The following is a 26,188-nucleotide window of genomic DNA, read 5'->3' on the forward strand; positions in this document are numbered from 1 at the left end:
GGACTAATTTAAAAAAAATGAATAAATACGAGAGACAAAATGAATTGGGATTTATATTTAGAACTAAAATAAAAAGTCAAATAAGATCTTATATTAAATATGGGAGATAGTATTTCTATAACGAACATGTTATATACATATTCATGCAATCGGTCAGAAGATTAATTAACTAATAGTTTGAAGTTTTATTGACAAAACTTGCAAGTACACCTTATATTGATCACGGAATTTAGTCGTTTCATGTAAATTTTCAAAATGTTTGATTTATTTTTCCCTCAATTCCTTTTGTTTTCTAATTTCATTTGTGTACCTTATTTAATTTCAGGTTTTGGATCATGTAATTAAGATGCCAGGGAAGCAATAAAATACTACAAAGAATATAATCAGGGATGTGTGAGTGAGGATTCGAGCAATTATCTATCGTATTATTAAGGAAAAAAATATAATTAAGCTTAAGAATAAAATTCTAAAGTTGGTGAAGAACTTGTGGATTTGCTTCGCATGTATGTTTTGATTAATTAATGTTTTTTTTTTATTATGCAACGGTTTTTTCAAGCTGACCGAAGTGAGGTCACGTAGACTCGGCTTCAATACCATAAACAAGTTTTAAATAAAAAACAAGGAAAATTAATCTACAAACATCCCCTATAATTTCACCAAATTTAATTATGAATGATGACAGTTAATTGTTAACCATAAAAATTTTTTGCATCACTAATTATTTATTGATTGGTATAAACCTATTTGGTATTTGGTTTTTGAATTCATTTGAGGTTTCACTAGCAAATTGAAAATATAATCAAATCGCTGTATAATTTGATTATCATGGTATTATATTTTCGGCAGTGTTTAAGAGCTTGACACGTTGGCCCCACGTCAGAATTGGAACGAACATAAGAGTGACACTTTTTTCTCACTCATTGTTTTCTTGGGATAAGTTAACTCTGGATAGCTATCACCAATTTACTGTTCCCAAACGTTCTTTACGTAAGAAATTAAAGGTGTATATATTTTATTTCAAAATAATCCTAATTTAGCAGTTTAATAAATTCATACCAAGTACTTCTAATATGTTTTCCCACAGCTGAGAAGTAAGATACTATATTTTGCCGATAAAAATGAAGCCGCGGCTAATCAATTAGAACTTTGTTCATATATCTTGTACTGATTTTCCAAGTCTCCTGAAGTTATATAATTTATATCAGGAGATAAACAAATACATATGTTTATATTTATGGATATTAATATTGTTTTCTAATACAATATCTGTTAATATTATTAACGATACAAAAATATAAAAATTTTATTTAAATATTAGTAAAATTATATATTTATTTTATTTTAAACAAGTTAATGACGTTATAATCACTTAAAGGTTTAAAAAGTCTTTTACATTTATGTGACAAAGCTACCCTCATGTATTTATCATATTTATTTTAACAACATAAAATTACTTAATATAGAGAAAATTACATGGTTTCACACATTGTAAAACGTTTTGAGGACGAAATCCATTATTTATAATTTGCAGATGTTATTGTTTATTTGGCTCAAACGATGTTAATGTTAATTATGAATTTTACATTGAAATATCAAATTAATATTATATGAACCATGATGTGATGGCAGACCTTAAAGACGAATAAAATTTAGGAAGGACAAAATTTTAATATATTTACGACAAAAAATTTTAACGATCTATTATCGCAAAATTTACTTTTATTGGTAATTGTTAATTAGTATCAATATAAAATCATAAAATTAGCTTTTGCCCTATATAAAGGGATAGTGAATATTTTATCAAATATTCAATTATGTAAAGATAGATTTTGAATAAAATTATATTGGGTAGCGATAAATTTATAAATAAAAATAGAAGGATATTCAAGCATTTCATTCCCCTCTCAATGTGAATCAATGTACCAAATAAAAGGACTTGCCACTTCACTCAAAAAAAAAAAAGAAAAGGACTTGCCACTATTCACAAATATTTTTGGTCTAATACATTTTTTGACCTGATATTGGTCAAATACATCACAACTTCTATCATTATATGTTTATACATTAAATGGAAAAATCATTTACTTAAATGGGATTTTATCAAATTAATGTAATCAAATGTACACTCTTTTATCTCTTTATTAAAAGTTTTTAAAGCACCTCTCATTCTGTGACATGAAAGATAATTATAATGTCTTCTAGTTTGCCTTATACTTCTCTCAGTAAACATTTAAAATAAGAGAAAAAAAACATAACTAATTCTCCGAACCTGATTTTTTGAAATTACTATAAAATGAAATATTGGTTGTTAATATTAATAAAAGAAAATCACCCATTCCAAAAACAGTCACATTATTATCACTCAGAAGCAAACAATGAAGTTTGTTGTAAATTAATAAATATAATGTTTAATAATTAATAATTCTTACATAATTTTTTAATTTAAGAAAAAAAAATATAAAATTGATTATTGATTTTTGCTGGTTGTTTTTATCCACGAGGCTGTTGGGAACTCAACGCGACGTTTTCCTTCGTAAGCCAAAGGCTTACATGCCATTGCCATTGTCACTGCATGTATTGTTGTCATAAAAACTGTCTAACTTTTCTTCTCTAATTCCAATCTCAGAATTCCAACTCGAAGAAGAAGAAGAGGAAGAAGAAGGCTCTGAAAGAAGAAATGTTTTACTCTCAGTGTCTTCTTTCTCGAAAAGCTCCTTTAGGCGCCATTCGTGTCGCAGCTTACTGCTTCAAAAGGCTCAAGAAATTTCAAGTCAATGAAACTGACATTTGCTTATCTGTTGGTTCGTCTTGTTCAATAAGTTTCATACCTTTTTTCCTTTTAGTGTAGTTCATCAAATGGGTTTCTGGAGAAAATGAAAGCAAATGAAATTTTCACTCAGAAAATTCAAGCTTTCTTATCTCTGTTCGTTTTTCTCATCGTCCTTTGAGAAATTAGCAAGTTCAATGTGTTTTTCCTCCTTTTATCAAGTGTGTGCTTGTGTTTATTCCTGTTTTCCAGGAATGTATTCAGATATTTTCGTGCTCGTTTATGTCCTGAGTGTTTACAAGTAGTATGGAAAGTTGGTGGCGATGCGATACTGAGATTCTTCGTTCCCTGTTCTTCCAATTAAAATTAAGTATCAACACAAGTCGAGCTTGAGTTGAAATGATCCTTAACATATATGGGAGCCTATCTGACCAAGTAGTCAGCAGACCTTAGTCCCCGTTCTTCAATTAAAATTGAGTCTTGACACAAACTTAAACTTTTAAGTAGAAATCTTCCGACCGATAGAGCTTGGTTTGGTTTTCAAAGATTGCTTGTTTGGTCTTTATTTTCACCTTTATGACATGCTATCTGGTTTTGTTCCTCACTGTAAATTTCAACTATGGAAGGCGTCACCATATACATTTCTTCTCTTGGATTGTGGGTGTGGGATGCCAGAAAATTATTGGTCTAATTTGTAACATGTCTTGATATAAACTCAATGCTTTATTAATATTTATGAGTAGCTTTATTGATCATTTGATATCTCACTTACACTTAATGGGAGCATTAATTATGTGAATTCATTTAATAACCTATATTGAGTAGCAAAAAATCTATCAGATATATGCTTCTTGGTGGTTAGTGTGATGATATTAGTTTCAGCTTCTAGGAGTAACTAAGATTGTTGGGTCATAGTCATCAAATGTGGTAAAGGGCAAAGAAGAAAATGATATTGGTGATTCATGATTACGTCTGTGTGGACAAAAGAAGATCGTACCGTGTCTATTATAGAAAGCTTCTTATCTAAGAAGCATTCTATTATTGTCATTACTCATCATTTTTTGTATTTTAGCCACTAAATGACTGTGTTACATGATGAATCTTCTGAAATGTAGCATGCAAAGAAATTAATGTTACTTATTTTAGTGATTCATTAATAAGGGTTACAGAAAGAGAAACTAAAACCGAGTTTGATTTAGCTCAATCATAAATTATCATTGTAATTAGTTTGATTGGCACTAAGTAAAGCGTTTTATTTTTATTCTTTTGCCTTTCTGCAGACAAAATTCTGCAAGATGAAATCAACGATCAAACATATCGAGTGCTGGCTGCTCTTCTTCTTGGGGTGGTCAGAATATATTCAAAAAAGGTTGAGTATCTTGTTCAGGATTGCAATGAGGTTCTTCTGAAACTCAAGAAATTTAGGCTCAATACGAAGGGGAAAGGACCTATGGAAACCTTGTGCGCAACAATTACCGTACCAGAGAGATTTGAGCTTGATGCTTTTGATCTGGAAGTATCTGAAGATGTTGGAGGGTAAGCTGCTATTAGCTTCTGAAGCTTAATTGATTATTCAGATTACTTATATTTGTTGAACATTTTATAATTTTTGCTTTGATAAATTTTAGGAGCAACATTGCTCCGCAGGAAGATATCACACTTAAAGGTACTCTGCTTGCTTCAAAAAGTTTTCTCTAGGTTGCTATAATCATGTTTCATCATTTTATATTATATGATTTGGTATGAAACAGATGTGTGGGATAATGAGCGAATTGGACAGTTTTCTCTGGACAAGGTAAAATCTACGTAGTTCCTTCCACATGTCATTTAATGATGCTTAATATTTGTTTTATGCTTTGAGCCCATCATTTATTGAACGCTTCTTTTAATTAAACTCAAAAGTTTCTTAATCTATTCCTTTCCAATAATTAATGTCTTTCTCCCATAAATGTCATATTAGCATACCGCAAACTACTCTGTTTATGGTTGCAAAAATTAAAAAAAAAAAAAACTCTGTTTACGATTGAGCTAAAAATACCAACATCTTACATTTCATTACTTGCAGTATCAGTCTGAGGAGTTTTGTTGCTCTCTAAATCTCTGCTCTGCTGACAACTCAATGGTAGAAGAAGAGTATGTGAACTGCATCCAATCCTTCAATTCATTAAGGACTTCTAGTTGTTTATTCCATCACATTTTGCACTGCTGAATTTCTTTCTAAATGATTGCATTTTATCTTCCCAAATGAACTTCTTTAATTATCTAATATATGCCTTGCAGTTTTCGTCAATCTCTCCAGATGACCATCAACTTTGAGGTCGCTGGACCAAGTAGTCCAACTAATTTACAGGCAGGAAAGGATGCATCCTCTCCTGAGAAACAGATGAATTCGGCCACTGATTTGGAAGTCAAAGTACTCACGGAGCTTGTGAACTCGTTAAGTCGAGATAAACAGGTTGATGAACAGAAGAGAACCGAAGGTGAATCGTATGAAGATGAAGCCCAAAACAATAGTATTGAGAGATTTCAATCACATGGGACCTCTCAGAAGGACTTCAATGTGTCCTGTCAGGGGGAGGAGGAGCCTGTGGTTCCTTTTGAACAATTGAATGAATCTCATGCAGTTGCTGAAGAACAGATTGAGGCTAGGGGAAACCAGATGCATCAGGAAGCTGAAGAACGTCACGAGGCAAGGAATTCAGAAGCAAGTATGGAATGGATCAGAGATGGCAAATCCTATCAAGAAGAATGCACATTACATAATAAATCTTCAGTTTATAAAGAAACACTCAAAGAACACATTGAAGGGACTAATGGAGAAAGTCATACCGAACAAAATTTAAGAATTCATAAATATATCTCAGTTGAAGGTCAAATGTTTTCCGTTATTCCAATTACATCATTATTTATTGATTTATCTCCTTGGTTTCGTGATGCTTCAACTGCAAGGCCAACACTACTAGGTTTGTATGGATCCATCGATCCTTTGACATGTGCTTCAATTTTCTTATCAAGATTATAATTTTTTTCCTTCTACAAACAAGTACTTATTCTTCTCCCCCCTGAGAGGGTGAATTATGTCAGGTTCTACCACGCCAAAGGGTATGCTTATTCCCACGCCAGCTGCAAGAGAGGGTCCTCGTTTTATAAGGAAAAGAAAATATGTCATTGATGATGTGATAGTGTTATCAAATGAGTATGTGACGGTTTAGATTATTAGCATACCTTTTATTGACCTCTCTTTCTTGCAATATCTTTGTATTTTGTAGTTTTGTTCCGCCATTATATGTATAACAAGTTTTGCTCTGCTTATTTTGCATGATTCATTGTGCACAAGGCTAGTTTGCATTTTGGAGTTTGAGCTATTATAACATTTTTTGTCGTATTGAAAGACTCACCAAATCAATCGTAAAATACTGTGCTTTGGATGTTCACATCATAATTGATAAAAAAAGTCACTGGTTTTGAGGCTTTCTGGTTTAATAAAAAAATCTGCTTTTGAATTCCACCTTTTAAGTTCAGTATTAAGCTTTAGCAGTTCTCTGACTCTAATTTCCTTTGTGTCTTTTCTACTTCCACTTTCTTCAATCTATCAACTCTTTGGGTTTGTGCTAATTTTGTTGGTAGCCTAGCAGCTACAGTCAACCAGTTATGGAAAATTATGTAGTTTGGATTTGGACTGCCAATTATCTAAGCATTTTCTGAATATAATAACACCTTGAAATCCTTCAAATGAACACTCACTGGACACTTTGCATCTGGAGCCATTTCAGGGAAGTTAAACAGAACATATCTGATGCCAGAGATTTAATTTCCAAGCGTAGAAAAAGTCGTCACTCTCTGCTCAAAGCACAGCAAAAACGCCGTATTTCTACTCTTCCTAAGGGCTTCCATGACTCTTTGTTGCCTAGTGAGTTAGCAAATGTCATTTTTTTTTTTATTTGTTGTTTTAATTTGGCTACCATTAGTAACATCGTTTTTCTGCAGGTCATTCATTAGAGCTCCAATCCTTGTTCTCCAAAAAGAGAGTGAAGATATCAGAGTCCTTTCAAACTACAAAAACTCCCAGAAAGTTTGATCAATTGGGATCTGACATAGTAGCTTCTCCAAAAACTCCTCCTCAGCTCGCAACTATTCAATCAATTGAGGGACCAAATGATGTAACACCTTTGAGTCCACATGAAAGCTTGAGAAGAGAGCAGTCTCTGAGAAATGATGAACAACTCAGCCCGATGTATGAGGAAAATATTAACAGTCATGTAATCTTCAAAATTCTGCTGATATAATGACTGTACAATTACTTTTAACTAAGTTGTATTGTAGACAACTGATATCACAGATAGCCTTATGAACAACCTTGCAGTGTAGTGCGGGAAAATTAAGCTCATATGAAAGCTTAGAGGGAGGCCAACCTTTGAGAAAGGATGAAGAACATAATCTGATGAATGAGGTAAACGTTACTATCATGGAACAATCTTCAAATTTCTGCCATTTGTACTATTCTTTAGTTTGTGTCAGCAATCATTTACAATTCACCTTGCAGTCTTATACACATGATTCTGTTGGAAATATTTATTTCATGTGTATGATACTTCGAGACTTGGCTTTTGTGAAGTGCAAGCTGCTATTTAACGAATCCTGTAGTAAATAATCTTTAATGGACATATCACGAACCTGTAAACGATCTGTTTAAATGTTTAAATAAGCTATATTGAACCAATGTACTTTTATTACTGTTGGCTGAATATTTCAAATAATATTCCAGCATTTATTTTCTTTTATTAGTAAGATTTTCCCCCGTTTTGTAGCCCCGTTTTTCCTCTATAAACCTTTCCATTTAATAGGCTTATTTTCTGGGATTGAATAGCAAGAACTCCCTATAAATCGATGTATTTTTTTTCTCTGTAAATACATAACAGAATATTCTTCCAGAAGTATTAGATATCTTAGACATGATTACTTATTGGTTGAAACTAAAATTTCGGTCACTTTTGTGTTCTCTATATTCTTGAAACCACTACGAGCTAACATCTATATATGTTTTATACTTCTGTGCCAGGATTCATATTCATTTGAAACACAGAATTCCCAATCTCGTGAGAGCTCCTGCAAACCCACATTTTTAACTTGTTCCACATTTTTTTTTTTCCTGTTTATTTTTTTATGAAGCCTAATACGGCGTTGTTTCTTGATATCTTTATTTGCTGCAGGTGCTTGGACTGGACAAACCAGGTGAGACTGTAGTTAATTCATGAAATTTAGTTCAGTATCTTTTTGTGATATTGGATTTTGATTATCTTCTTCAATAATGTGCAGGGAGGTTGCCCTGAACTTGCACAGAAGTTTTTTGAGTCTGAGGAATCAAAAGGAGGGGGAAGTTGTTAACTTCTCACAAGCTTTTGGTTCAAAAACCAGGAAAGAATGTGCAAGGCTATTTTATGAAATATTGGTATGTTTATTTAGTCTTTCTAAGCAATATTTTAATCCTTAGAAAGATATCAATTTTCTTAATTCAATCCTCTGAGCTCGTCTGTTTATAGTCCTCTAAATGACTTTCCTCACTAATGGAATCCTCATTTTAGGTGTTAGTATGAGTATTGAATTGGTAATGAACTCCACATTGTAGGATCACAATGAAATGCCTCAGAAATGGAGGACCAAATTGATTAAATTGACATTTTTCAAGGGCCAAAAGATCAATTTACAATTTTTGTTATTTCAGAACTATTAGAAACAAGCTAGTTAAGTAGTAACATATACATTCTCATTATTGTACCTAATTAATGTTTGATTGGCTTTCAATGCAGAAAAATTTTGTTAGGTTAAAAGAATTTTCATAATTATAATAGAACTAGACATATTACTTGTGGGAGTTTGAAAAATGTATTATATTCATCCGATCTTTAATATAAGACCTAATTAATTAATTTAAATAAATTAAGAATGTTAGTCAAATTAGTTAATATGGTATATTTTTTTAAAACATCTTAAATATCTTCCTTAATTCCTTCTGTTTTTCTCCTACTCAATTATTATTGAGAGAATATCAATAGGGTTAATTTGGAAAAACATTGATAAACAGTTAAAATAAATCTTACATATAGGATTAACATTAACTCCTAAATTAAATTCTACATTAAGGACCAGAGGAGTACCATTCATCACTTGTAAATAGTGCATGTTGATATAGATTTTATTTAATATATATATATATATATATTGATATATTTGTCGCATATTGATGTTGTTTCCTGCATTACAATTTTGCAGGTTTTGAAAACCACAGATTTTGTGGATGCGGAGCAGCATGATGCTTATGGTGATATTTCAATCAGGAAGCTGCCAAAGTGGGATGAAACTTTTGGAGTGGATGATTTCTAAAAGGGCAGAGACAAATATCAGAGGCTATATATATACATATATTATATTATATGATGCATCCTTGTATCATATGAAAAAAATTATGCTGTTTCAATCAAACGTCAAAGATATAAAGCTCACTGTCACATGCTGGTTTTCCTTGATGCAAGAACTTCTATTCATTATGACCTTTGTTTAGCTGAGAGTTACGAAATGCCTTTTTTTATGCATTAGTGATATTCTTATGAATCACACTTCTATTGGAGTTAATGCTAGAGATCCAAAAATCAAATACATAATACAAAAATCTAGATTATTATATAACGATTGAATCATGCATATATGAGATCTAGGTAACATTGAGTTTCCATATGGAAGCAATTGAACTGCATTTAAACTACTATGGTCACTCTTGCACTTATCATGGGTTGAACTTCAAGCGGTATTTTTTGATTGAGGATTGGAGATTATTGAGTTTGAGGAGAGCAAAAGGTTCAGGATACATTTTCTTCTCAAAATTCCTTTTCCACCCTTGGACCAAAAAAGAATGGTTTAGATGTAATGTCTTATAAAACTAATATTAAAATATTCTGTAAATTAAATTTTTTATGCTACAAGTGTGAATAGTCCAGATTAAATTTTTGCAATTTGAATTTATTTATTTATATTTTAATAATATTTTATAAAGTATTACATATGAACCATCTATTTTTTAATTTAAGAGTGTCAATAGTCCAGATTAAATTTTTCCAATTTGAATTTATTTATTTATATTTTAATAATATTTTGCAAAGTATTACATATGAGCCATTCATTTTTTAATTTAAGGATGGAGAATGGATTCTAAGAGGGAAAATAAATGAATTTTGAGAGGATATGGACTCAGAACGGAATCTGTTAGAAGTGTTGACTCATAAACCTTTTGACCAAATTCGTATCAAGTTCTGCCTTGTCATGGCTGTTCTTGAGTTGATATAGGATGGATTAATTTGATTGATTAAATTCGTACTACAGCCTTATAAAATTGAATGAAGTTAATTAGCACAATTTCTAAAAAAATTGGAAAATTAATTTTTTGATTGAAATTATTAAAATCTAAACATCTAAAAAATTGTATTTGTTGTCTTCGAAATTCTAACGCCAAAAGAGGCAATCAAATTAAGAGAACAAAAATAAAAATTTAATTTTCTGACTTTATGTAAAACTTCAATTTAATTCTTTAACTTTATAAGTGTTTTCGGTCTTTTAAACCTAACATTATTAATCTCAAATTATAATTTTTATACAATTTTTTTTAATATTAAACTTAATACATTAGAATATTTTATCAATATTTAAAATATTAACTATCATCATCTTTCGTTAATTGTGTCAGAATTATAGGATTAAAAAATATTTTAAAAAATGGAAAACACAATTGAAAGCAGTTAGTGTACCTCGTTTATCTACATATATTACGTAAGCTCAACAGGATTGTGATATGCCAATTTGCCACCCAACTAAAGTGCCTGCAAACTAAAAATCAAGCAAGCAGATATTGTCCCACGTGGTTTGGACCAAACAAAGGGGGCTACCGTAGTCAAAACAATATGAAAATTAACAGCAACAAAAGGAGGAAGTGCCAATTCAGCATTTCTAACCCTCATAATAATCTTTCCTTCACTGATAATAAAATCAACAAATTTGGATTCCCTATAGTTATATCCTGTTATGCTTTTAGAGAGAGAAAGAACACAGAATAGTGCGATTATATATATGGCTCACTCTACGTCTCTAGTCATCACGCTCATCTTTTCTCTTTAAATTTTTCTCCGAATGCACTAATATGCAGTTATTTTCTTAACGGTAACAGATCCTATCAAAGATCAACATGGCGGAAGGTACGGAAGGGATTCATCTTCTATCACAAGACTAATGAAATAACGCTTAAATAAGGTCAGATACATCCTAGGTGGCGAAGGGAAATGTTGAATCCTCCACAAAAATTCAGAAAACCAGTAGAGCTCAACCTTGACTAATTTCCTTCTCCTTTGCCTTGCATGTATCTTCCGCATTTTTGATAAATTTTTTGGTCAATTCATCAACCTGTAGGCAGGAAAATGTATCAGAATCGGAGCTACGCAATCTTGTTGGCCACTCAAACGGAATAGGCTTGTAACTTACTTCTTTCTCCAATCTTTTTATGTCATCCTTGGGGAGACTTGAATATAGCTTTTTGATTGCGTCCATTGCCTGTAGAATAACATCCTTAGACACAATTTGCAGTAAATTATGGTACAGCTCCACTTCGCATATATGGTGAGGGGAGACAACCAATGTAAGTACAAAACCCTTTGGACACAGGCCTGGAGATCTGATTGCATTGTTTCAAGAAATTTTGAAGACTTTCTCTATTCTAATAACTTGAAAAGCTAAACATTAGAGGTATTGATTAGGACAAGATTATGCTGGGCTTTTAAGTGTAAAGCATGAAAAGGAAAACGTGACCACTAGTACCCTATTTGAGAACTCTTCAATGTCAAGAATCAAAAGAGTAGCATAAAATATTTGAGGGGTTTCGATTACCAAACCAAAGTTGAAATTGGTGAAAAACTGATGAAAACATCTAGCAGGAGTGAGAATTCTGGACAACTTGAGCTGAAGCCTTTCCTTGAATTATTTAAAGCAAACAATTTCCGATAGTATACATTGACAACTTAAAGTGAAGGTCAAGCATTAAAAATTTATTCCATAAATTTGTCAGCACTGGAAACTCGGACAAAATTTATGACAGAAGATGACGGCCTGAGCTACCTGCAGCGAGCTGAATTAGGCCCTCACAAAGCCACATGGAGACCAAAGCTGTTGGCCAGCCCAAGCCATAGACAAGTACAGTCATCTACCCAACTCCAGGTACTGTGAAGTTCAGGGGGGCATTGTTCTTTACATGTTTTGTTGCAATGATATAGTTGTTTATGCCACTTTTTCTCAACAACACATACATAAAGATCAAGGAAATGGAATAGCTTTCCACCATACCTTTTGTCGGGCCCTTCTAATGCTTTGACGGGCATCTTCACATGACTTGGTGACCAACTTATTCATAGCCTGAATAAATGCTCAACACAGAGATATAGCAGCAATTATGTGTGTAAGCCATAAATTTTAGCTGAAGGGGAAAAAGTTGAAAACACATATAAATTGAAAAGGTATTATTAGTTTACCTGCATATGCTCTTTGGTCAATCTGATCATTACATGGTGAAGTAAATCAGTAAGTTACAATGAGCAAGTATTTTATCGTTCTTTAATGGCCAAAACTCCAAATGAACTTCATCCTGACAGACATCAGTTTCAGAACTTACGGTGGAATAACAGCGATCAATCTTTCACCATCCACTTTAGGATTTAACCCCAACGGAGAGGAAACAATGGCGTTCTCTAATTGTTTAAGTGTCTGTAGAAGTGATAGGGATTCAACTGTCATACTAGTTTAGCAATTAACCTCAACAGAAACATAAACCTGATCTCCAATGGCTCTGGATTACAAGTGAACATAAATGGATTCCTTAAGTAAATGGAAATGTTATAAAACTATATATGGTTTTTATTGATTTGGAAAAGGCTTATGATCGTGTGCCAAGAGAAGTATTGTGGAAGGCTTTGGAAAAGAAAGGTGTACGGGTTGCTTATATCAAAGCCATACAAGATATGTATGAGGCGGTAACTACCAGTGTAAGGACGCCTGGAGGGGAGACAAAGGACTTCCCTATTAAGATTGGCCTACATCAGGGTTCCTCTCTGAGTCCGTACTTGTTCAACATTATTCTGGATGTTCTAACTGAACCTATTCAAGAAAGAATCCCTAAGTCCATGCTCTTCGCGGATGATGTTGTCCTTATGGCGGAATCAAAAGAAGAGATTAACACTAGTTTGGAGTTATGGAGAAGGACTTTGGAATCGAAAGGTTTCCGTTTGAGCAGGAACAAAACAGAATATATGCATTGTGATTTTGGAGGGAGGCAAGGTAATGGGGATCTGGAGGTGAGGATGGGAGAACAAATTATTCCTCAAGTATCGAAATTTAAATACTTAGGATCCACTATACAAGAGGATGGGGAAATTGATGGAGACATTTCTCATAGAATACAAGCTGGCTGGTTAAAATGGAGGAAAGCTACCGGAGTTATTTGTGATAAGAAGGTACCTGAGAAACTTAAAGGAAAATTTTATCGGACTGCTATAAGACTAGCTATGATGTATGGTAGTGAATGTTGGGCAATAAAGGGAAAACAAGAGCACAAAGTCGGAGTAGCAGAAATGAGGATGTTGAGATGGATGTGTGGTCATACAAGAAAAGATAGAATTCGAAATGAAAAGATCAGGACAAGAGTTGGTGTGGCACCTATCCAAGAGAAAATGGTTGAAAATCGCTTAAGATGGTTTGGACATGTGCAGAGAAGGCCTTTGGAGGCCCCGGTGAGGAGGGTGGATCAAACAAGATGGAGTCCCATAAAAAGAGGCAGGGGAAAAGACCGAGAAGAACGTTGAATGAGGTCATTGAAAGAGACCTCCTAGTCAATAACATATCTAAGGATTGGGTTGTTGACAGAGCACGATGGCGTCGTGTGATTCATGTAGCCGACCCCACCTAGTGGGATAAGGCTTGTTGTTGTTGAAGTCCATGATAAAGAAAACAAATTTAAGAAATTAAACTTTGAATAAGATCCTGACTGCAAGAGTTAAACCATAGAAAGCTAGAATAAAAACTGGTCCAAACAATGATTAGCATAGAGATAGATGTATGTACGTATGTCTGTTTCAGGAGAGTACCTGTAGATCATATGGATTTACAGATAAGGTCTTTGGATCTATGACTGAAACAACAGCAATTCGGTTCAAAGGCATCTTTACCCCTCCTGTTTCTACAATGATATGGTCAAGCATTCCTGTAGAAACATATCATCATGCATGTACAAGTTAGTTATTAACAATCATGGAAACAAAAAAATAAAGTTTCACCATAACGATGCCCTAAAATATACCTGGAGATGCCCTTCCTGTGCGTAGCTTGTTTAGTTCTGTTGATAATGCAGACATTGCTGCCTCCATCTGTGAAATAGCGTTTGCCTTAATAGTAGGCCCAACATCCGGAGGAACTTCAATTGTACTAACACCACCTCCATCCTCTAAATTACATAAATAAAATAATTAACACAATTTTTAAGAATTAACTTACCTAAAGACAATATGTTTTGCGCAGAAGGAAGTTTAATTAGGCAAGTCATTGGCATACTTTTACAGAAAAATCTCATATCAACTTTATATTGTGAGTGCTTGGAGTTAGTTGATTGCAACCAGAGAAATGATTCTGTCTGACCCTATCAACCTTGCTCTGATCTTAAGTCTACAACTCCTGCTGCTAAAACCTTTATGCTTCAAGTACAGACCCTAACCCAATTCAATTAGCACAAAACATACAACAACCAGAGTTGGAGAAACCAGATTCACTCAGTTCCGAAAAATCACAAACTTTCTTTCACTTATCATTTTTAGCCATAGAGAACTTTCTGTTTTGAATGCTCCCTCCCTGAATTTTGTCATGTGCTTATTGTTTAGTCAAAGGAAACATCAAATATACAGCAGTAAGACAAATTAGTCCTACTGCTAAAACTTGTGCAATCATATGCAGATAAGTCCATTCACTTGGAAAACACCAAAAATCAAAGGAGTTAGCATATTTAATTTCCCTCCCTAAATCAACATAAATTATATCCTGAGATTAACAGGATTCGAGAAGGAATGGTCTGTCTAGATGTTCAAGTTGGAGAAGAGACAGAAAGGCATACTTGACTTTCGTCCCTTGGCAAAGCCTCTGCGACTTTCTATGATAAAATTAGCCGCTGGGACACTGAATACCCTCTCAATATTAGAGTTACATATGTTGATGGGATTTTCGATAGTGCATGAGAGATCACGACCGTAGAGGGTAGAGCTCCGAAGGAGAAGAAGGTTTCTGTGGGAGAATGCACGTCTAATGAAGGTAGACATCAGTCTTCTTTGTTCTTCTTTCTTCCTACTCTTGAGAAATTAAGTTCTTCAATTCACAAGGCTTATTCTGCAGGAATAAATGAAGCTATTCAACTATTCTAACAGCACATTTGCTAACAATGAGAGGGGAAAAAAAATTGATCATTAAAATCCGAAAATTAATGTTCGCACTTGTAACTTCTTTTTCTCCCCCAAAAAAGTGACAAGCTTTCCTATAGTGTGTTAAACCCGAAATAAGGCTAATTCAATACACACATCAACCGTTCATATTTAGAGCTTCCCTAGCGGCATGCCCCAACCCCGTTGTATGTTAAACCAGTAAGCAACTTAAATTCACCCTACTTGCACAGAAATGCGAAATGCACACCAAGTCTAGAAAATAAATAAATAAAAAACCAACACATTTTATCTGGCACATTGGAATCAATCTTCTATGTAGACTTTGCAGGATAGTAATTTTGCGCCTTTGAGTAAGCAGCGCATATGAATGAAAGGATCGCACAGTTTAGATTTGAAGAATCAAGAGAAGAAAAGGATAAACAATCTCTTACCGTCGGTTGCAGTGATGTTGCAGCGAAGCTGTCGCCGGCGGATGCCGCGGAGGAAATTGAGTATGTGACTATGCGCGGCTGCTGAGGGTCTGTGTGTGGCGGTGCACTCGAGCGAATGAAGCCAACTCAATCAAACGCTGCGTTTAGCCTAAAGATATTGGTTGGGCCGAAAGACAGTTTTTTTTAAATGGCCTAATGCTGGGAATGGGTTATCCTTATCACTGTTGCTAATGTCATCATGAACATGCTCTGTTTTCCTCTAATTTGTCGTATTGGGAAGTGGAAGTTTACATAATTGTTTCGTTGTCTGATTTAGAATATATTTGGATAAACAGTGGGAGAAGTTTTTTTTTAAGCTGAATTTTGTAAAGTCAGATAGGATGATGTGATTTATATTTGTCTTAACTTTTGTGAAAAGTCACTTTGAGAAGCTGAAACTTATTTAGACGAATTATGAAAATGTAAGTTTAGATATAAAATGACTGAAAAAGACATAAATTTTATTAAGTAATATTATAATGTAACAATCATAAGAAAATATTGAAAATAAAATGTTAACTAAATAATACTCCCTCCGTTCCTTATTATAAGAGACATTTGATGCTTATGACATGTTCTTATATATAAGAGACACTTACAAGTTGTCTCTACTTTTTGTGTTGATTACTATTTTACCCATATTTATTATCTCCAACTCACACTCTCTCTCCCTCTCACTTCTCTTTCTTTTAATAATTTAATTGTTCTCTCTCATGCTCTCTCTCCTTATTAATGAGGGCCTTTTTGGAAAAAAATTATACTTTTTACACATTAATTGTTCTTAACTAATTTTAACTGTTTTTTTTTATCAACGTATTTCGGTTATTTATCTCTTATAATAAGGAACGGAGGGAGTATTATATAATTATATGGTAAGTCCAAAGCAATAAAATGAAAACAAAAAGATATTTTTTTACAAAAAAAAAAACATTAGGTAAATAAATGAAAAAATGGCATGGTGCTTTTTTTTCCCCCTCCAATTTTACATTCAGTATTTACTTTTTTCGATAACTTATGTTCAGTATTTACTTAAAAAAAAATATTATCCTCAATTTATTGTTCAACTTTTACGTGTGAATGTCACCCCCTAAAAAAACTGTTCATATGTAATATCATGTATTCTCTTTCTTCTTTCTTTCTCTCCTACACATCCCACAGTCCCTCACCCCAAAAGCACAAAAAAGTAGCTCCTGCTCAAAAGCTGACTAGAGCCCAGAAATCCATCACAAAAAGAAATTGATCCAAACATTTTAAAATCCAAAAAGTAGCTTTTGCCGGTGGAAGCATATGTTTAGCTACAAAACGACGATCCCAAACACAGCCTTGTTTATGATGCTTCACATTTACAGAAAATCTGTCTAAATTGTTTCATTACCTAATTTATTTGTAAATTCTTCTGGTTAATGAACCTAAGTCACTCAAGATCTCACTAGACTTTCCAAATATTGGACAACTAAACAATCCGGAGCATATAATTCGATAGTAATTAAAAGAAGAGGGCAGAAACATAATAGCCGATTACATTCCAGTGAAGCAAAAAACTAGTAATCGAATTTTTCTTTTTTAAAAAAATCAATCTTTATTCAAAGGCGTCCCTATTCAAACTACTCCTTTGATCCTTAATATAAGACCCATTTAACTAATTTGATTAAATTAAAGAAGTTAGGTAAGTTAGTTAATTATAAGAAATGTAAAATATTTTTCCTAAAACACCATAATTATCTTCTTTAATACCTTCTCTCTTTTCTACTTGATTATAGTTAAAGGAGTATCTATAAGGGTAATTTAGAGAAAATTGATAAATATGATAAATAAGTCTTATATTTAGGACCAAAACCAACTCAACAAATAGGTCTTATATTAAGAACCGGACGAGTATTACACGACCAGATTGAAAGACAAATTAAAAATGAAGAAGTTTAAAACAAAGCAAGAAACCGTACGACGGCGTCCGACACAGGCTAGGCAACCACGCGGGGAACAGATGACGCGGGGAGCAAATTCAAACAGAGATTCAAAGTCGGACTGAACAAATCACTGTCACCGGATTTTGGGAGTAGGCAAAGCGCGAACCTTCTTGAATACTTGCAGGAGAACAACCACGCCAGGCTGACAACGGTGAACGGCGTCCGACGGCGAGCTCGACCAAGTGTGGTGTGCTTGTTATGCTTGTTGCAATTATAATTCATTTGCTTAATTTATTAATTCTTTTTTTTAATCTGGTATTTTAATTTATTAATTCACATAATGAAAGCATTATTATTTTTACTCTTTCCTATCCTAAATATAAAACCCATTTTATAGTATAATTAGGACTGGAGGGTAATTTATACCAATATTTTATATTATAAAATAGGTTTTATATTTAAGATTGAAGGGTAATTATACGAGTATTATATGGTATCCCATTCCTATACTAACGGATAATCTTTTGCCAGAATTAATTTTTTGATAAAATTAAACACATTATTATAGAGCATTCTAATTTTTAAAGTCATGATTTTCAAAATATACAATTTTATTTATTAATCAAATATATCTATCCATCAATTTGTAGACTTCATTTGTCCCATGTGTCGATTTACATAGCCCCATTTTGTTTTATTATTTTAAATTTTAATAACTTCTGTTTAGAAATATTTGCTTTTTTGAACGGGTCGAGTCAGGCCGTTTTAACTGCGTGTGAGGCCCCCTCTTCATTTACAGTTGACAAATGATAACGGATGATGTTTTTGGATTGTTATTTTTGTTGTTCTATTTTCACTTTTCTAGGTCTTTGTTTCTGACTGGTGGCTCAGGCCAAAAAAAAAAAAAGTTTAGAAATATGTGTTTCATGCCTCCATCCTTGTAATTTTATACCTTTCTTAAAATTCATCCCTTCTCTCATAAATTACTCCCTCTCACATTTGTATAAATTTCAATCAAATACTTAATATTATACTACCTCAGGTTTTTAATATAAGATCTCGTTTAATCTTATTTTAGTTCTAAATATAAAATCTTAATTTACTTTATTTCTCATATGCATCTATTTCTTTTAAGTTAATCTTTTTAATAATAATAGTTCTAATCAATACACTTGATTAGTAAGGATATTTTAGAAATACAACACCTATTAATAACAAATAACTAATTTAACTTATTTTTTTAATCTACTTAAATTAATCAAGTAATTCTTATATTTAAGATCGGAGCTAGTAATTTCATTGGCCGAAGTATAAATGAGATGGTACTCAGACTATTCGAGAATTTCTCATAAAATAGTCAAACTTTTTGTTAACGGGAGGAAGTGTAATATAAGAATGATGGTAGCTTCCCTCCGCTTTCCGAATGTCTCTCAGTCTCCTTCTCGGCCATTTCATCTTTTAAATGATCAAGACGCGTTTTATTGAGAAAGGTAAACAAGGGCAATCCTTTTAAAGTTCATGTCGGTCACAACGGCTAACTATAGCCTGGAAATTTCTTGAAAAATACTACCTCCATTTTTTAACATAAAATCTAGTTGACTAATTTGTGGAGATCAAAAAAATTAACTAAACTAGTTATTTGTAATAAGTAAGTATTTTCTTTACTAAAATACTCTTACTAATCATGTGTATTAGCTAAAACTACTATTTGATGGAACCTTTGTTAACATGTGTAATTATTACAAAAACTACTTTGAAAAATAGATAAATATGAGAGATAAAGTGAATTAAAAATATATTTAGGACTAAATTAAAAGTCAAACTAACTTTAATATTAAGGAGTGGAGGTAGTAAAAGAACAAGGTTTCGTACTACTATCTTCTTCTACAAAATATCTATTTAATTTCAGCAAATATAAACGGCCACTAAGGCACACATGCCATAGCGAACCTACACAATTATTGGTGACATTTAAAGTAATTTATCTATCTATTACACTCTAACTTTGTTTGTAGGTTATATGAATATTCACACATGTGTTTGCCCTTTCTTTATCCACCAACCCATGAAGTCCAAATAAATATTATTAGTACTGATCACTCATCAGCAATAGCAATTGAGTTTTTAAATCTTTTTGATGGATTCCACATGATCTCCTTCTTGACCGTAGAATAAGTCATTATATTATTATCTCGAATAAAGTAATTTATGGTTTATTTAAATGACCAACTTGTGTCTTTGTCTTTCTTTAATCACGGACTTAGGCAATGCAAATAATACAGCTTTAATTCTAATCAAGAGAAGCGGTTTATTTCGTTTATATATAAGGAAACCAGTTAATTTCCTTCTTCTCTCCCCTTTGTTTTCATCTCGTTGCTGATTCTAATGCTATTTGACTGCTGAATTTGAAGACCGAAGCAGGAAATTTGCACCTATCCCATGGATTTGACCATTTCTTTAACGCTCATAGAAGGTTTCTTGATCTTATTGGCCATAGCAACTAATAAAGCTATCAGATTTATCTCTCCTTCATCACTTCATGTTAACCATCCTGCTGCTGTTAATGAGAGGTAATTAATTACTGCTTCTAAAAACCCCATATTCGTTATCTTCTTGCTCGATTAACTAATTAATTATCCATTTCTTGTTTCTATATCTTTAGTTTCGAAGGTGAAGCTGTTTCAGTTTCAAAGGTTTCTTCTCCTCCTACTCCTCCTACTACAAAGTATGATGTATTTCTTAGCTTTAGAGGAGAAGATACTCGTCACAATTTTGCAAGTTATCTCTATGAAGCACTTTGTAAAGCAAATATTCAAACTTTTATGGATCACAAACTCCATAAAGGAGAAGATATCTCACCGGTTCTTCTAAGGACGATAGAGGAATCAGAGATATCTGTGATTATTTTCTCTACAGATTATGCTTCTTCAACTTGGTGTTTGGATGAGCTTGTTTACATATTAGAATGTAAGAAAAAATTTGGAAGGATTGTGATGCCTATTTTCTACAAAATTGATCCATCAAATGTTTGCAAACAAAGTGGAAGATTTGGAGATGGCTTTGCTAAACTGAAGCAAAGATTTAAAGACAACCCAAACAAATTACGGAAGTGGAAAAATGCTTTGATCCAATCTACAAGCCTCGCTAGATGGGATTCCAAGAATTTCAGGTACCTTCCAGTGCAGATCATTTGCCTTGTACGAAAAAAAAGAGCTTTTTCATGAACTGATAGTGTTATAGATTTTGCTCATCCATTTTAATTTCATAAGTCTACCCAATTGTCCTAGCATTTGTAGTTTATACTTAATTTTTTTGTCTATTAAACATGCTTTTTTTAGGCCAGAGATCAAACTCGTTAAAAAAATTGTCAAGGATATATTGAGCAAATTGAACTACTGTACATCGTCATCATGTCATCTTGAAGGACTTGTGGGCATTAATCATCAAATTGAGAAAATTGAAGAACTATTGATTGATGCTCGGATTGTGGGAATATGGGGCATGGGTGGTATAGGTAAGACTACACTTGCCAAGGCCGTGTTTCACAATTTGAAAGCACAATTTGAAGCTTCCTCCTTTGTTGGAAATGTAAGAGAACAACTAGCAAGAATTGGTCTGAACAAATTAATGGAAGAAAGCCTTAAAGAATTATTAAAAGATGAGGGCCTTCACATCTACAACATGAAATCCACTTTTGTGAAACGCAGGCTCCAACAAAAAAGATTCTTTTGATACTTGATGATGTGGACAATTTATTAACAGCTGAAGATTTAACCAAATTGTGTGATTGGTTTGGAGAAGGAAGTAGAATTGTTGTTACATCAAGAGACATGCATGTTCTCAAGAATGCTTCTGCATCTGCAACATATCATGTTCAGAAATTAGAGTTCGGTCATGCTCTAAATCTTTTCAGTTTGAAAGCATTTAAGCAAAATGATCCATTTAAAAGTTATTTCGAGTTATCAAAGTTGGTTGTTGATTATTGTCAGGGAAACCCATTAGCTCTTGTAGTGTTGGGTTGCTTTCTGTACAATAGAACAAAACAACAGTGGGAAAGTGCATTGGAAAAACTAAAACAAGCTCCGCACAAGGATATTTTTACTGTGCTCAAATTGAGTTTTGATGGACTTGATGAGAAGCAAAAGAATGTGTTTCTTGACTTGGTACATTTATCGAGCGAAACAAGTTATAAGATTTCTTTAAACTTTATTAGAGGCTTCTATGACTTTTCTGTATATATTGAGATAAGTGTCCTCAAAGAAAGATCTCTTATTTCGATGGATCAATTTGGTGGAATTGAGATGCATGATCTTGTAAGAGAAATGGGTCAAGAAATTTGTAGACAACAATTGATCATTGATCCTGAAAGACCTATTCGGCTGTGGAAACACAACGATATTTATCATTTGTTCATCAATAAAAAGGTACTAAGTTGTCAATTATACATTTTTCATATTTTTACTTTCTCTTCCTTGTTCAATTTTGAAGCTTTTTGTGTCACATATGTATTTGTTGACTAGGGGAGTGGGACAATTCGATGCATATCTTTGGATATGTGCAAGACAAAAGAGATGACATTGCAGGCTAATACCTTCAGAAAGATGAATGCCTTAAAATTTCTCAAGTTTTACAAGTCTGATTTTAAAAAGCCTTCAAAAGTGTATGTTATGAAGGTCTTGATAATCTCCCTGAAGAACTAAGTTTTTCTTTTGGGAAGATTATCCTCTGCCATCTGTACCACTAAGCTTTTGTGCAGAGAATCTCATGGAACTTGAAATGCCTCATAATGAACTCCAACAACTTTGGGATGCAGATCAGGTACATAAATATCATTTCCCCACAATATATATATATAGAGAATTTAATTGTTATGTAACTTATTTCCGTTGTTTCTCTTTTTCAGCATTTCCCGAATTTAGGAGTGATGAATCTGACTGCGTCAAAAGATCTGGCTGAGCTTCCAAATCTCTCTCAAGCCCCCAATATGAGTATGGTATATCTTGATGAATGTGTGAACTTGACTCAAATTTATTCTTCAAGTAGCTTGAGCAAGCTTTCCCATTTATCCATACGAGATTGCAAAGACCTGAGACATATAAGCATTGGTGGCAATATCAAGGAGACAAGTTCTGGGTTAGTAGCTGTCTACAATTTTCTGGATCTTGGCAACTCGTTGTTCCATAAATTGATTGTGAAGCTCTTTGTCTCAAACGATGGCAATATTTTCTCTGGTTTTCGGGTTAAACTCGTGTCAGTATCATTGTCAGAGATATTATCAACAGATCAGTACATGAACAATACTGAGAGTTCAAAGTTGAAATTGTCATCTTTGCTTCCATTTGTTACTTCGCTTCGCTGGTTAGATCTTATGGAGTTTGGCAATTTCAGCGAACGTTTCAACTTTCTTTCTGAACATGAAGAGCTTAAGAATATCCATGCCAAAGATGTAGTCAACGAACTCAGAGCGATGGTGAGAAAGCCATTAGAGGTTGAAGAAAAGAGAATAACAGAAGAGGTGATCACAGATTACACTTCTTATTATCATGGAAAAAGGAAGCCATTGGAGATCGAAGAAGAGATAATGACAGAAATAATGGAATGCTGTTGCAGTACAAGCAATAATAGATTAATCAGAGCTCCTAATAGCATCACACGCTGGCCATTACTGACACAGGTGACATTGCAGAAAAGTGAAATTACTGGGTGTGAAGTTTGGGACAATCCTGGGATTTCAATGTTGAAATCACTTGCAGAATCTTGTTGTTGCAGTAGGATTAAACCTGTCATAGATATAAGAATTTCACTGGATAAAGAAGCAACGATATGGGGTGGCAATAATGATATTGTAGCAGAAACAAAATGGGACATGCCTAATTTTAGCATCGATATATGGCAAGAATTGGCTGGAGATTTCTTTGTTCATTTTCCCATTCGCTTAGATCACGAATCCATTTCGTTTCTTTTATGGTTTTCAAGAAGTAGCAGCAGCAGGTGATGATGACTTCTGATGCCTCACTGTTATGGATTGATGTGTAGATAATTTGTTTCGCATTCACGTATCATCATTACTGAATCAAGTGTACGCATTCATTTTGTGAAAGCAAGGCCTACACAGACAGATGATTTATACACGTAGGAAAGATCATGTTTCTTAAATATAATTTTGATTGTAGGAATGTTTAATTACTGGATCCTAAAGACAAATCACTATCTAATTTTGATTCATTTTTTTCATTTTCACCTCTTATTTATTGAAATAAATGTGAAAAAGCAACTAGCAGTGTTTTATATTTGATATTCTCTCTGTCCCCTATTATAAGTCTTATTTTAAAAAAAAACATATAGACTAAAAAACCAGTAAAAATATGTGATATGTAAAAATTATTTTGCTTTATTCCTACTTTCAATTAAATGCAACGGACAACGTTTCTTTAAATATTAAAATTACAACATGTAATTTAGACTTTTATTAAACAATTTTAAAAAAAGATACATTGATTATACTAAAAAGTTATATTTAAAAAAACTTAAAATTAGGACCCTTGTTAACCAATATGGTGAGTGCAAAGGGGAAAAAAAATTAAGAATGATACTTAAGGCATTTTAGAAAAAAACATATCATATTAACTAATTTAACTAATATCCTTAATCTACTCAAATTAATTAATTAAGTCTCAACATTCGGGACTAGAAGAGTACTTTCATTGCTACAATCGGAGTATAAGGGCGAGAGAGAGGGTCATCAATAAAGCAGGGGAGCCTGGGAGGTTTGAGGTTGATCTATGAGAAGCAGAGAGTAAGAGAAGCAACCACAATAATTACTCATATGGGACTCTGTAATGTCCAAACGCAGTTTTAGATCTACGAGAGTTGAATCTTTTTGCTTTTCAAAATTGAAACTTGTAGAATAATGTAACCTCTTGCGTTTCCAATAATGGAACAAGTGCTAATACACTAGCATTAGTGTTACCTGTACAACACTCCGCTTGTGCCATTAACTCGTCGTCTTCAACTTCAAATCTCATCCTCTCCTCAATATCATTACCCACTTCTCTCTTAATGGTACCACCACGCCACTTTCTGACACTCGTTCAAATCAAACGCCAGAGATGATCCCTCCTGACACAAACATCTTCATTGTGTCACTTATTGAACAACAACTTGTGAAGATCCAAATAATCACGCACATTCACTAACCCTGATCAACTTCTTTCTCCCTTTAACAGTACCACCAATGTTTATTCGCTCTGGCCCATCATATCTCAAGACATAAATCGGTAAGCTTGACTAGGGCAGTTTGAAGAATGGATTTGATCCAAACTTACACAGCCATCAGCTTTTAAGCATTCAAGATTCGGGGTCTTAGACAGATCGAGAGTACCGTGAGATTTTGGCAGCTTATGTCGATCTTCTTTAAATTTGGAAAATGCTGAAAAATAAGCAATATGTTACGTTAGATAATACACAATTTAACCATGAATTTCACTCATGACAATTAAAAACAGGAGACTTTAAAGGAAATAAGTCAATGCATTCAGAAGAGCACTGGATTTAAGGAAAGGAAAAAAAAAGGTCTATAAAGCTGGAAAAATTGCTGATTGGTAAACTTGGGTCCGGATATGTATATGTATAGGGGTTGCGCAATCTTAGGGCTAACGAGGGCAATATGCTGAAATTCTCACAGCTAAAAGTAATTCTTCCAAATTGAGGGGGTGCACTCAAATATCAACCGTTCATTTGGTCAATGTTTGATGGCTGAGATATCTAAAACAAAAGTTCAAAGAGGTCTTTAGAATTAGATAAAGAAAATGATACATACTTGATGGCCTTTCCCAAGTTGCCTGATATGACCATTAGGAATTTGAAGCTCAGCAGGATTCCCCTCATAGAAGCTTAACGGCATAGATGGTAAAGGATATTCTTCCAACTAACAACCCTGAATTATTTCATCTGGAAGATAACTCATATCCTTACCAATAATCAACTTCGAAGGCTCTCTCCAATCAGACCAATAAATTTTTAGAAATATTAAATTATGTATCTTTTGAAGGTCATTAGCTGTCAATGGAATCCTTTTTATCTTGCTCGTGTCCAATGACAAGCATTGGATTGACTCAGTCACCTATAAGCACGTTAAGGGGAAAAAAAGAACAACTATTATAACATAAAAATTTACCAAATATCATGGAAAATGAGATTACAAAAAAAGAATAGATAGATTAAATTAGTACCTTGTTACTAATGAAAAAATCATAAATGTCCTTATAACTTTGCAGTCGAACAGGGCCTTTAGGATTGGAGAATGACTGTTCTCTAGCAATTTCAACACCCATGTCCCTCACAAGATCATGCATCTCAATATAGCCGTTATGATCCAATGAAGTGAGGGCTCTCTCTTTAAGAACATTTATGTCAATATCTACAGAAGAGCCATATAATTGTCTTATTAGGTCAAAGAAACTTCAACTCTTTCCTTGATGAAAAGTGCTATGTCAAGAAACATATTCTTTTGGCGCTCATCAAGTCTATCAAAAA

The 26,188-nt window shown here is 33.3% G+C and overlaps 3 protein-coding genes across 5 annotated transcripts; 2 read left to right on the forward strand and 1 right to left on the reverse strand.

The window, feature by feature from the left end:
- Positions 1–10,759: 10,759 nt before the first annotated feature.
- Positions 10,760–15,799, reverse strand: LOC114714218 (ribosome-recycling factor-like). 3 transcript variants are annotated; one of them, XM_028898943.1, is made up of 9 exons: positions 15,708–15,799; positions 14,955–15,223; positions 14,151–14,294; positions 13,939–14,054; positions 12,471–12,562; positions 12,331–12,352; positions 12,146–12,214; positions 11,291–11,359; positions 10,760–11,212 (listed from the first exon to the last, which is right to left on the reverse strand). In XM_028898943.1, the coding sequence occupies exons 2-9, from the start codon at positions 15,154–15,156 to the stop codon at positions 11,132–11,134; spliced, it is 795 nt and encodes a 264-aa protein (XP_028754776.1). In that variant the 5' UTR covers positions 15,157–15,223; positions 15,708–15,799; the 3' UTR covers positions 10,760–11,131. The 3 variants fall into 3 exon arrangements, with proteins under 3 accessions (XP_028754776.1, XP_028754778.1, XP_028754777.1); XM_028898945.1 differs by lacking the exon at positions 14,955–15,223 and having other exon boundaries at positions 15,708–15,798; XM_028898944.1 differs by lacking the exons at positions 14,955–15,223; positions 15,708–15,799 and adding an exon at positions 14,402–14,642.
- A 4,565-nt stretch (positions 15,800–20,364) lies between these two features.
- LOC114714286 (toll/interleukin-1 receptor-like protein) lies at positions 20,365–21,385 on the forward strand (the record flags this gene model as incomplete). Its single annotated transcript, XM_028899014.1, has 2 exons — positions 20,365–20,822; positions 20,992–21,385. Coding segments are annotated over 2 exons (852 nt in total), but the record flags the coding sequence as incomplete, so codon positions are not given.
- Positions 21,386–22,356: 971 nt separating this feature from the next.
- Positions 22,357–23,648, forward strand: LOC114714287 (uncharacterized). The gene is made up of 2 exons (XM_028899015.1): positions 22,357–22,471; positions 22,557–23,648. The coding sequence occupies exons 1-2, from the start codon at positions 22,418–22,420 to the stop codon at positions 23,646–23,648; spliced, it is 1,146 nt and encodes a 381-aa protein (XP_028754848.1). The 5' UTR covers positions 22,357–22,417.
- The last annotated feature ends 2,540 nt before the right edge of the window (positions 23,649–26,188 follow it).

The sequence above is a fragment of the Neltuma alba genome, unplaced genomic scaffold (genome assembly GCF_004799145.2).
Source record: "Neltuma alba isolate B1F8T4 unplaced genomic scaffold, ASM479914v2 tig00011497_pilon, whole genome shotgun sequence".
Lineage (NCBI taxonomy): Eukaryota > Viridiplantae > Streptophyta > Magnoliopsida > Fabales > Fabaceae > Neltuma > Neltuma alba.